Raw genomic sequence first — 11,993 nt, 5'->3', positions numbered from 1 at the left:
TGCAAGGCCCGCTTAGGTTCTGATCAACTCCCTCCAGTCTTCTTGAATACTGTGCTCATATGACTCAGATATTGTGCTATCGCCCCACAGGAAGTGTGTGAGGATGTTTGTGCATTGGACAATGGCTTGGGGTCTCCCCCTGCAACAGAAACACAACACTGGAAAGAGATGTGGCCGCTGTTATTGTGCTGGCGGTCGAACCAGTGTGATGCTGGAGATATGTGTTTTGGAGCAGCTGAGTCTATTGTACCTACTGCAGCTGGAATGTGAACAACAAGAGACGCTGTGTTTATACAAATCTTTCATTTCCTGTGAAGCTCAGTGGTTGCATTGTTGAATGAAATATTTTAGACACTGAACCCATGGCATTCCCCTGCTGTGTGTGCAGGGCTTGAGGAACTTTGAGGAATGTGTTCAGTGAACATGAAAGCTTGACTTCATAGGGCACCAGTGTGACCCTTAGTATGGAGGGGTCTAGCCATTTGGGGATATTTTGGAGAATTGTTCAAATTTGGCAGGCTCACAACTGACTGTAGGCCAAAATAAACACTGGTGGATGTTGTAGAAAGCACCACTGCTATCAGTTTAAGGAGTGGTGGGATACAGTATTGAAAGATCTGGGTTTGAAACCAGAAGACAGGTGTTTCATTCTCCACAAGAAATGATTCATGAACCATTAACAGAGTAAGACACTTAAACCTGTTACTTGAGTCCAGGCAAACCAAGCCTTGTCCAAACTAGCACAACATAGTAAAACAACAATGTCTCTTTGATTTAAATCAGATTTAAATGAATAAATTACTAGGGTTTTCAGTGATTCTTTCTGCTAGTAGCATCATTACACCGGTAGGTTGCGACTCTCTGGCTGATCCAGTGAATCATCCATTCAAATCTAAACATGGATTTGTTCAGAAATGAAACCAGTAGCTACCAATGATCTATGACTTTATTACAGTATACTATACTATACTGTACTCTATTATCTTACAGATCAGTAGTTACTGCTTTTATGAGTCATTGAATCATTGACTCAACCGATTCGTTCAAAAACACTGGCTGCATCCGAATATATTTCAACCGTTCCTTTAATTATTTCGAGCCACTGAATCCTACAATTAATCGTAAACACAGATTCTTTCAGGAATTTTTAGGGGGAAAACGATGAGAAAGTCGATTGAATCATCCATCCAACCGATTAGTTCAAAATGTTGAATCACTGGTTCATTCAGGTAAGCCACTACCTGACTGTTGATAAATAAGGGTGACTTGATCTAGGCTTTGAAACATCGTTTGGACCAGTTATTGTTTACGTTGAGATGAAACACAACTTTGCAAGTTGAATGTTAAAGATCGCCTGATATGGAAAGCATCTGGTATGTTCAAACCTCTGACAGAAGTCTGTAAGATGTTTTTAAAGAAATGCAAGCTGATCAATATTAAGTTGTTTATTTAACTGTTACTATACTGATACTAGCAACCAAATATATCAACCATAAACGCTTTTTCGTTAAAGGACAAAAGTACATCGTCTATCTACAATATGTACTTTTTCGCGCTAGTGGGCGCGTATTCAAAACAAACAAAGCAACAAAGGCGTAGTTTGATGACGCAGTGACTGAGTGTGGAATCATGGGAGTTGTAGTCTTCATCCAACTGCCGAGCCGATGCAAACCGACGGGACTCGGGCAGAAATCATGTTCATGGTCGAGCTAATGATTTATTAACGTAGCATGTACGTTAAGTAGACAAGTCAGCAAAATATATAACACTGTTCGAGTGGTTTTGGGTTTTTTTCATTTAAACGTTCTTACATATTATGCCAGTAATTTTCAGCATAGGCTAGTCGCTAATAATTCACGTGACGCATACACATCCACACACTCGCATGCTAGTCCATTCTTCCAGAATAATGTTTCTGTATGAACCCTGCAGGGTCTGGAGCAGAGCAGCTATTACTTTCCAGCTCTCCACACCAGCTGGAAGCCGTTATTCTCTCATGTGGTGAAAGTGTGTGTGTGTTTCTCCCACGAGCCGTGAGAACAGCGCGCGTGCTGGAATGCTGTGTGAAGGAAGGGACGTGTATCCATAGCGTGTATCGTGTGTGTCCTGGGAGTTTGGGATTGGTGTGTTTATGATCGCAACTCTTTCATCACCGTGGAAACTGCAGCGAGGGGTGATGGGAGCTGGAGTCTGGGGTTTCTCCACAGTCCTGAGAGATCTGCTCCAGCTCTGACAATATTATGGGCATGAAACCTGAGGTTAGGAATATATATTGCAACATTTTAAACCATGAGTTTATATTAACATAAGAATATCACTTAAAATGCAGCATGGTGGTTAGCAGATGACACCATAATCAAAGAATGGATTTCAGACTTTACAGTAATTTAGTAATTTTTGCTTTGTTGTGTGTTACTTAGTAGTGACCTATATCTATATTTATTTTATTTTAAAATAATTAAAATAATTTTTGTGAGGCCCATTTACAATTGTAGATAAATCATTTTGGTGACACTTCATTTTAAGGTGTCCTTGATTGTTACACATTACATGTACTTATTATAATAAAACAGCATAATTACATGCCAATAACCTTAAGTAAAACCCTAATCCTAATTACATGTAGTTAATTAATATTACTCAGTATTTAAATATTTAATTACTCTGTAACAAGAACACCTTAAAATGAAGTGTAACCATAACATTTATATTATACCATAATTTAAATCAAACACCATAAAATGACTTTTTCTTTTTTTTTGCATTACAACATGTTCTTTTAACCAAATATACAAATGCTAAATCCTACCAAAATGTGTATAAAAACAATTATAAAATAAATGTTCGATGCTCTTGTTTCCCTCTTTCCAAAACCTTACCAGTTTGAGGATAAATTAATCTTAAATTATTTCCATTTGATCGTCCGTTTTTTATTTAGATTTTTTTTAAACAATTTAAATTTTTACAGTACAGATATAATTAGCTTTTCATCAACTTGCAACCCTGTCATTTTTAAGGAAACTTCAGACTGACCCCTCAAAAGTGAATTATTGAAAACTGAATCACTAAAATGAATCTGATTTCCCGGATCTCAAATAAGCATAAGCATAAAAGTTGGCTTGTTTGTCTTTTAGCTCTGATTTGGTCATAGCGTGAGGAAGTCATCCATTCTTCCTGTGACTCAGCTCTTCCTTTAACTCATCTCAGGAGGGCAGATAAAGTCATGAGATGTGATTTGAGCATTTTTGGGCTTGTTTTGATAGTGACTCAAATTGCAAGTCTTCATGACATTCATCCTTAAAAGGAATATTTCCTGTCTGTAAAGGTACAGGCCTACATCTCTTGGTTTGCTGATGAATGTACACGTACAGCATTCAGCTCAGTAACAAAGACATTAAAATCCAAGAGCATCAAGCATCAGTGAATGTAAAGAAAACATCACTCCTGTATCCCACTGTAACAAAAGAGATCCACATGCATGTTCTCAAGTTCGGTGTATATTTACAGTCAAGAAGTTATTTATAACACGAGAGAATAAGAGAGCCGTACGTTGTACAATATGGCGTGACAGGACTTTGAACGTACGTCACAGAGCGTTATACTCCACACACTTTGAGGGATCTGTCGGGAAATGTTTCTGACAGATTGTCATTAATCTTTTCAGCCCCTGTGAAAATGCAAGAAAGACAAATCACTGATCTGCTATATATGTATGTAATATAACAATCTTCTATTCATTATATTATTTCAGACCTGAATATATTTCCTCTGGGTCTCGTCGTTGAGCACATGAGCGACGTGTTTGGAGAAGATCTTCTCACGTCCAGTACGAGCGTGGATACCCACCATGGTCACACCGATGGGCCACGGAGCGTTTCCTATAGCCATCTGCAGATAAGCATCGTTTGCCTGTATGTACACACAGTGGAAGCTGAGTTTCCTCACAAATGTACCAATTACAAACCTCAAGGTTTTGCAATAACACTTTGACACTACATACATACCTTGACGTATTCCCTCTCCAGCATGAACTTTATGATGTCTGTGATGGACTCCTTAATATCTGCTGGCAAATTCTATATATAAAGACACAATGAGGCCGTGAGTCACAATACTGTAGAAAAAGCTTGTAGAAGAGCATACCTTCTTACGTAGTTTTCTGAACAGAGGTTCCAGATAAGATTCTGTCTGTTTTTGGGTAGCACTGGCGAGTTTGCCCTGGACACTACGCTTCACATGGTCCTCTCGGCTGTTTAGATCTTTAGCCCACACACCCAGCAAAAACTAGAACAATACAAATACATTTACATACAAGACCTCTCTTTACATACAAGTTGGAACACACAATGCATAAATATAAAGACAAAAACACAAAAAACACACATTTAATAATTCACTTTAAAAATACATATACAAGCACACAAAATAAAATTATTATATTTTAAATTGTGCATCAGATTCTCATTAAATAATTATTTTAAAATATTTAATTAGAATAGTCTAAATACATTACTATCAAATTAGTATAAGATTTAAACACTCCGAAAGGGATAAAAAAAGAAAGAAAAAGAAATCAATAAAAAAAAAAGTGTAAATTTTAAAATTACAGCTTAAAAAAAAAAACATATAAGAACATACCCTTAAAACTTTATTTATGATGTCCATGTCTCTAACATCATTGCCAGTGCCAAGAGACGCTCCCAAAGCCTGTTTAAGACAGGTTATTAAACATGAATGTAACAGTTACAGAGCATAACATATCTTTTGTGATATTATACAATTTATTATAATGTATATATATACAGGGGCGTAGCAACCGGGGGGGACGGGGGGGACACGTCCCCCGCACTTTTAGAAACAGGTGATTCTGACCCCTGCTAATTTTTTTTTTTTTTTTTTTTTTAGGATCCAGCGTGAATATTTCCTGTAGTGTTCTCTGATTTGTTACTTAGATTTGAGTGAAGTAACATTCAGCCAATTACAGAGCGAATCATCTCCTGGGCGCGTCTGCTATGAGCTTCAAATCTCTTGTTGCTCTTCTGAATTTTCGTTCGTTCGTTTGTTCACTTTGCTATTAAGGCCGTCTGGGATAAAATGCACCCCAGAAAAAAAGCAAAAGACGATAACATCCTTTTTTCAAACACACACTGTAAGTATGTTACAGTATGTCGCGATGACACGAATCGCGCGATAAAGTTTTCATGACCTCGTCACGTCGCGCCGGATTCAGTGTGTTAAATTTTTTTTTTTTTTTTTTTTTTTTTTATTCAGTTCCATCACACAAATGATTAACGTGAACAGAAAAACATTGCACATCTCAAAGCATGCAAAATAACTGCGGCAACAACAAACAATTACAATTAAATTTAAACTTACATATAAACAGACAAATAAGAATACAAAAAAAGATACAAATTAAATAAATAAAAAATAAAAACTGCATTAGGGCAATTACATAAATTTGAAAAGCTTTAGAATTTGTATTGTTTTTAAAAGCTTCTTGTTTTGTGATCTTATATTAGAAAGGGTTTCAAAATATATTTTAAGATCAGTGTTACAAAATGTAATATATGATGGTTTCTTTTGAAATACTTTTGACTTATGAATATAAAACTTTGCTAAGATAATTAATAGATTAATAATATACATATGTTTATCAGAAATAGATGGGTTTTGATAAAGTAAAATATCATGAGGTTCTAAATTAAGGACTTTGTTTATTTTTTTTGTTATGTCTATTTTAAAGTCAACCCAAAAAGAAATAGACCAAGGGCAATAGAAGAATAAATGTTCAATATCCTCAACAGATGCATTACAAAAGGTACACTTATCACAAACACTATGAATGTATCTGCTAACAACTGCATTTACAGGATAACATCTGTGAATAATTTTGTAAAGTACTTCTTTTACTTTATTAGAAATTATATTTATATTGCAGCATCCAAATGTTGCGCCAAGATATACAGTGAGGTTTAAGCCATTTGGATTTACATGGAGGACTGGATCCAACATTAAGGGAGTTTCTTATAAAACTATTATTAAAACGCTTGTCAAAAATAGAGAGACCATTTACAAAAAGTTGGAGATTTTGTTGGCTTGTATTATTGATATTTACATCAGAGGATTTGGTTAAAATTAGTATGCCATTAGGAATAACCTTGATTACTTTGTTAAATTCTTTTTCACTTACAAAAAAGCCATATCTTGTAATAAAATTAGGATAAGTGTAAAAGTGCCCATTATTGTCAATAAGCTGGTTTACAATTAATATGTTATGCCGAACCCAATTCTCCATATATAATGACTTGTTACTATGAGTGATATTACCATTGTTCCAAATAAAACACCTACTAGGAGAAAAATTATGTTTGTACAAAAGTGACCAGTAAAGCAATGCTTGTTTGTGATAATTGGCCAAGGCAATGGGGAGTTTACCAGTTATATAAGGGCACTGCAGCAAAAAATTTAAACCCCCAAGTTTTTCAAATAATATGGGACAATGTTGAAAATACTTGTCTGATTTTTTAAAAAGTTTTTAAGCCAGTTAATTTTTAAAATTTGGTTGAAAATTGTAAAATTAAGAACATTTAACCCACCATCAGATAGTTTATTAATAAGAACACTTTTTTTAACTTTATGAGGCTTGTTTCTCCAGATGAAATTAAAGAGAATTTTATCCATTTGTGAGCATATAACCTTTGGGGCATTAAGTGAAGACAGGAGGTATGCTGCTCTCGAAAGACCTTCTGCTTTACTTAATAAAATTCTTCCCTGAACAGAAAGATCTCTTGCCAACCATGAATTATACCTCTTTTGCATTTTTTCGATAACGGGTATAAAGTTTGAGTTGACCATTGCATCAGTATTTTTAGAGATTTTGATACCCAAATAGTTTACCATGCTCTTAACAGGAATATTACATACAGTGGATAAGTTGTTATTTTTGAGCTGTAGGATCTCACATTTAGATAGATTTAAATTCAATCCAGAGAATTTTGAAAAATTATCAATGATATTCAAAGCCAGAGGTACCTCAGAACTATCACTAAGAAAAACTGTTGTGTCATCAGCAAGTTGCGATATTTTGACTTGTCTTTCATTAACTGTAATACCTTTGAAGGAATGTTGATTTATCATATTACTTAAAACTTGAGCTACAACCAAGAAAAGGAATGCAGAAATTGGACAACCCTGTCGGATACCTCGGTTTATTTCAAATCTAGGAGATGTTCCATTGGCAAGTTTAATAGAACTATTGCTACCACAGTACATAGTTCTTACACTTTTTATGAAATATTGTCCAAAACCAAAGAATTTTAACGAATCAAAAATAAGGATTCAGTGTGTTAAATGCTCTCCTAATTGTCGCTTTGGATAAAAGCGTCTGCTAAATAAGACGTAACAATATTATTGGTTTCCGCTGTCTTTTGTTTGTCTACGTGCTGCTCGCGGAGTAAAATTATAATTTCACAATAAATCATATTTGTTTTGCAACGAATATCTTAAAATACTTTATCAAATTTTGTTCTTTTAATTCATAACTGTTACTTTATGTCCTAACTGGTCTGTAGGAAAGGCAGGCTGTGACGTCACTGGCAGAGAGAGGGGGCAGTTGCTCAACCTCTCCAGAATGTGTAACAGGTGAGATTTGTATAAAAAAAAAAGCAGATTGACTATCTTAAAGCTGCGGTAGGGAACTTTTGACGCTCTAGCGGTTAATAAACAGAACTGCTTGCGTCTTGCGGAAGAACATCGTAGCCGGAGCTACTTCTCTCTGTTTATGTCTATGAAGAATCACAAAGGTACTGGGTTACTCCGCCGCGGTACCCCCGAAGCAATCTAAAATAGTCAGAATATAAACACTTATTATAGGTGCACCCTAGTGATTCAGGACAAGCTAAAAACACGGTTTGGAAAGTGGATTCATGGTGTACTCACTTATTATATACATTTTGAACACAAACAAAGTTACGGACCGCAGCTCTGATTGGTTATTTTTTACGGGGACTGATGTATTTCTGCAAATGGCAATAGGTTACACTGGGAGGAGCCAGAGGAGCTTGATTTTTTTCACAGATTATCTGTCTCATAATTTTCATAAAATGTATGTTGTATTTAATTACTGTAGATGTAATCTGTATACTCATTTAACACCTGTTTTTGTCCAACTGTTAAAAAGAAAAGTTATTGTTCAAATGTAGTGCAACTGAAATATTGTAAATGTCATAAAATATCTTTATTTCATAAAAAATAAAAAAAATATATAGATGGTCTCCCATTGGTCTCAAAGTCCTGCAGTATTTTTACATTTTGAGTATGATTTAACAAAAATAGGTTCCTGTAAGCTATCCTGTCATGTTCCCAAATTTGAAAAGTAAAATGCCAATTGGTATTCTATTTAGAATTTATTATGAACATCAGCTGTCCCCCCCACTTTTAAAATGGCTGCTATGCCCCTGTATATATATATATATATATATATATATTATAAATGTATAAATGTATTATAATACATAGGAGCTTAAGTATCCAGACATTTACTATGCCATAGTTCAAAGTCTAACTCAGGGTTTCCCAAACTGTTCTAACAGCTGAACCCCTTTGTCCTAAAATAGTTACTTGTAAGGACCCCCTTCTAATCATTTAACAAATGTTCATATCCACTGTTCTCTGATGTTCTCTTAATTGGGCTTATTACATACAGCCAGGTAAACAAAATATTTCTTGTTCATTTCAACAACACAAAGCCCAGTTTGGAAACCCTGGTCTAGTTCAAATCAGTCATTAGATGTCAAATGTAAGACTATAGCTCCACCTAGTGGGACCGTGGTAGAAGTACTTCACATTAGACATTACAGATCCTGGAGTTGATGTGCTGTAATTATTTTGCTATTCTGTGAATGTGCAAGAGTTATTATTTATTAGCTGCTAAAGGAAAAAATTCAGTAATTGGTAAATCTAGTTTAGTGTTTCTAATCACAATAAATGAAAAGAATGATAAATATCTGTTTGCAACGTCAACCTGCTCTTGCATTCAAAATGAGGATATTAATCAGTTTAAGTGAATGTTATGGGTTCTGTGTGTGTGGGTTTACCTCCAGCTCCTCAATGGTGGTATTTTCTTCATGCACTTTGAGATCATGTTGTGTGTCCAGTTCAGTGCCCTCTGCTCCACCGACAATCTCATTCAAATACTGCTGATCAATCTTATCCATGGCAGCCTTCAGATCATTCCTCAATCCCTACACACACAGACAAGGTTAGTCTGAGAAATTGTGTCCAATTCAGCAGGAGTCCATCTTGACAGGGCAATTTAAAAAAAAAAATTCTCAGCTAAATAAACATGCACTATATGACATGAGTGTGACGATGGCGAGAGAGGTGGATCTCACCTTGTTTACTTCTGGTGCTAGAATTTCGATCTTCCGGAGTCTCTGGAAAGCATCATAATCGGATTCGCCAAACAGACGGATGGGTTCGCCACGTTCCCTCAGACGTCTGATCACCTGCACACAGCCACAAGATTTATTAATCATCCAACAACCTCATCAGGTGAGCTCTGATTGGCTGACCCACCTCCTGCCGAGAGAGCGTCATTGGCAGCTTCTCCTCGGTGAGCTCCAATTCTAACACAGGATTGGATGATGTAGATGGAGGCGCCTCCTCCTCGGTCTTGTCCAGCTTGGAAAAAAAATTATAATAATAATAAAATTTTAATGACTTAAATTATTCTGATACCACTGCAAAGTATTTAATTGTAGGATTAAAAGGGCTGCTTGCAAAATAATAATCTGGCAAGATTATAAACTGGCAAAATAAAAGGCCTAAAACAAGTAGTTCTCTATATACTCATGCAGCTGTGCATTTTTTAAATGTGATCAAATCCTCATCTAATCTTATAAATATGAGCGCCCATAATTCTCCCAAGATGCAATGGGTGAACAGCAAAGAACTGCATATATCATTTGATTGGCCATGCTATATCTTGACACCGGTTTTAATTTAACATTCCATGCATGCAATATCAAAACCAAATAAGGAAGCTAAAACAACAAAAGAGAACTGCACAAATGAGAAAGCAGGCAAGATATCTAGAATTCAAACGACTTGTGCTTTGCTCCTGGGTGGGCATCTCTGTCACATTAGGGCACTGATTTTACTGTGATCGGTATGCGGCTGGGCTGAAAATTCAGATGGTGCTGCCTCCAGCTTTGTGCAACACATTGGGAGCAAAGGCAAATGATCTTTGTCATGCTGAAACCCAGTCAAACATCTGTCTGGCTGCATGCATTCTGTCTGCCTGAGCCCTACCTGTCGCACAGGCTGCTCATTAGAAACCTACACTCACAGAACACACACACACACAGACAGCAGGAAAGAGAATATGAGAAGAGATTCACAGCTGACAGAAGACACCACTCCAGGATGAGAGGAGAACTAGAGAGAAAGAGCTTTCTGAAAGGAAAAATTGCCGTCAGAATGAGAGTCCAAACAGGTGCTAAAAACATCACAAAGCACATGACTCCAGTCCATCGATTAATGTCCCGTGGAAAGCTGCACGTTTTTGTAAGAAACAAATCCTTCATTAAAATATTTTAACTTTAAACGGTCACTTCTGACTGAATTAAGAGTCAATAATCCATAATATTGCGTTCTCCAGTGAAAAAGTCAGATATGAGAGAAATATACACAGTTTAAACTTAAAACAGTTCTAAACAAATATGTCACTGGATTTTGCAGTAACAGGACAAAAGTGGATGGACAGTGGAAGAACTGGGATTATGGACCCGTATTCTGGCCAGAAGTGGCTCATATTTTTAATAAAATATGCAAATGTATTGTGTAAAATATAGATGACTCATATTTTAGTTAGAAGCAATGCTCTGAAGTTTAAGAATGTGTCTTGATGTGTTTGTTTCTCATAAACACACAGCTTTTCACTTCACAAGACATTAACTGATAAAGTGAAGTCTTGTGAATTACTTGTGGATTATTGTGATGTTTATATCAACTCTTTTGACGGCACCCATTCACCGCAGAGGATTCATTGGTGAGCATCTGTTCAGATGAAGAAACAACTCCTTTACATCTTGGACAGCCTGACAGTCAGTAAATTGTAAAATTGTGTGTATGGGATAGAAGACACTTTTTTTTTTTAATGGGACGGTTCATTTCTTTTAAAGCCACAGTAACGTTAGATGACTGACAGACGAGTCGATGATCTCAAACTGGAGGTGATCATATTTGATGGTCGGTTTTATCTTAAAGATTGACAACACCTGGTCTAGACTAAATGAAACGGATCACACTACAAAATACAAATACAGTGTGCTTAAATGTGTTTCGAGCAGCTGTGTTCAAGCTCGTGAGAAGATAACTTAGTTGAATGTTTAAGGGAAAACATGAGTGCATGTATATGTTAATGTTTATAATGGAGTTTCTACCTTGTATCCACATCTCCTGTAATAGTCCTCCTCTTCCTTCCGCGCGAGATCAGCCCGTTTGAAGTATTTCTTCGAGTCCTGAAGAAACAACAAGAGTTCAGCATTACAAAACCCACACAACAGCAGAAGCACAAAAACAGCTGCAAGAAACACATCGATGTCGAGTGTAAACAGGAACGGTGGACTATTCTAGAATAGTCGCTACTCACATCTATGAGCTCTTTCTCCTCAAGGAGTTTTCTTTTCCTCGCGATCTCTGCTTTGAGGATGTCCATAACTAGAACAATCTTTATCAATAACTATTTATCAGAAAAAACGTGCCTCTTTTTTACACAAACAGCCAACGGGAAACAGATTCGACGCTTCCGTTCACCGTTTCTCGCTCTAATTGTCTGGCTGCTGTGAGGAATCTGAGTCGTTACTGCCATCTAGCGGACAAATGTGAGACTGACGCCGGGAAAAGTTTGATGAGTGCACTCTGTATTATTCGCAATTTCAATTAAGAGATAATAAAAAGAGAAAACAAAAATCGAGGGTGTATTTGTA

The 11,993-nt window shown here is 36.3% G+C and overlaps 1 protein-coding gene across 3 annotated transcripts; it reads right to left on the bottom strand.

Annotated features, from left to right (window-relative positions):
• Positions 1 to 2,908: 2,908 nt before the first annotated feature.
• Positions 2,909 to 11,856, bottom strand: LOC113118185 (pre-mRNA-splicing factor 18). Of its 3 annotated transcripts, XM_026287147.1 has the most exons (12): positions 11,657 to 11,856; positions 11,448 to 11,525; positions 10,315 to 10,341; positions 9,580 to 9,684; positions 9,396 to 9,509; positions 9,099 to 9,245; positions 4,639 to 4,707; positions 4,144 to 4,284; positions 4,005 to 4,076; positions 3,754 to 3,909; positions 3,550 to 3,667; positions 2,909 to 3,454 (listed from the first exon to the last, which is right to left on the bottom strand). In XM_026287147.1, the coding sequence occupies exons 1-11, from the start codon at positions 11,720 to 11,722 to the stop codon at positions 3,587 to 3,589; spliced, it is 1,056 nt and encodes a 351-aa protein (XP_026142932.1). In that variant the 5' UTR covers positions 11,723 to 11,856; the 3' UTR covers positions 2,909 to 3,454; positions 3,550 to 3,586. The 3 variants fall into 3 exon arrangements, with proteins under 3 accessions (XP_026142932.1, XP_026142931.1, XP_026142933.1); XM_026287146.1 differs by having other exon boundaries at positions 2,909 to 3,667; XM_026287148.1 differs by lacking the exon at positions 10,315 to 10,341 and having other exon boundaries at positions 2,909 to 3,667; positions 11,657 to 11,854.
• Between the last annotated feature and the right edge of the window lie 137 nt (positions 11,857 to 11,993).

The sequence above is a fragment of the Carassius auratus genome, chromosome 18 (genome assembly GCF_003368295.1).
Source record: "Carassius auratus strain Wakin chromosome 18, ASM336829v1, whole genome shotgun sequence".
Taxonomy (NCBI): domain Eukaryota; kingdom Metazoa; phylum Chordata; class Actinopteri; order Cypriniformes; family Cyprinidae; genus Carassius; species Carassius auratus.
Note: the sequence above shows the minus strand (reverse complement) of the source record. Positions and strands in the feature narration are given on the sequence as shown.

What these genes read in the sequence shown, in the direction of transcription:
- LOC113118185 (XM_026287146.1), bottom strand. Translation starts at nt 11,722, where the DNA reads ATGGACATCCTCAAAGCAGAGATCGCGAGGAAAAGAAAACTCCTTGAG. An exon ending in TAGCACCAGAAGTAAACAAG is followed by an intron (nt 9,246 to 9,395) that starts GTGAGATCCACC and finishes CTGTGTGTGTAG; the next exon opens with GGATTGAGGAATGATCTGAA. An exon ending in CCCAGAGGAAATATATTCAG is followed by an intron (nt 3,668 to 3,753) that starts GTCTGAAATAAT and finishes GCATTTTCACAG; the next exon opens with GGGCTGAAAAGATTAATGAC.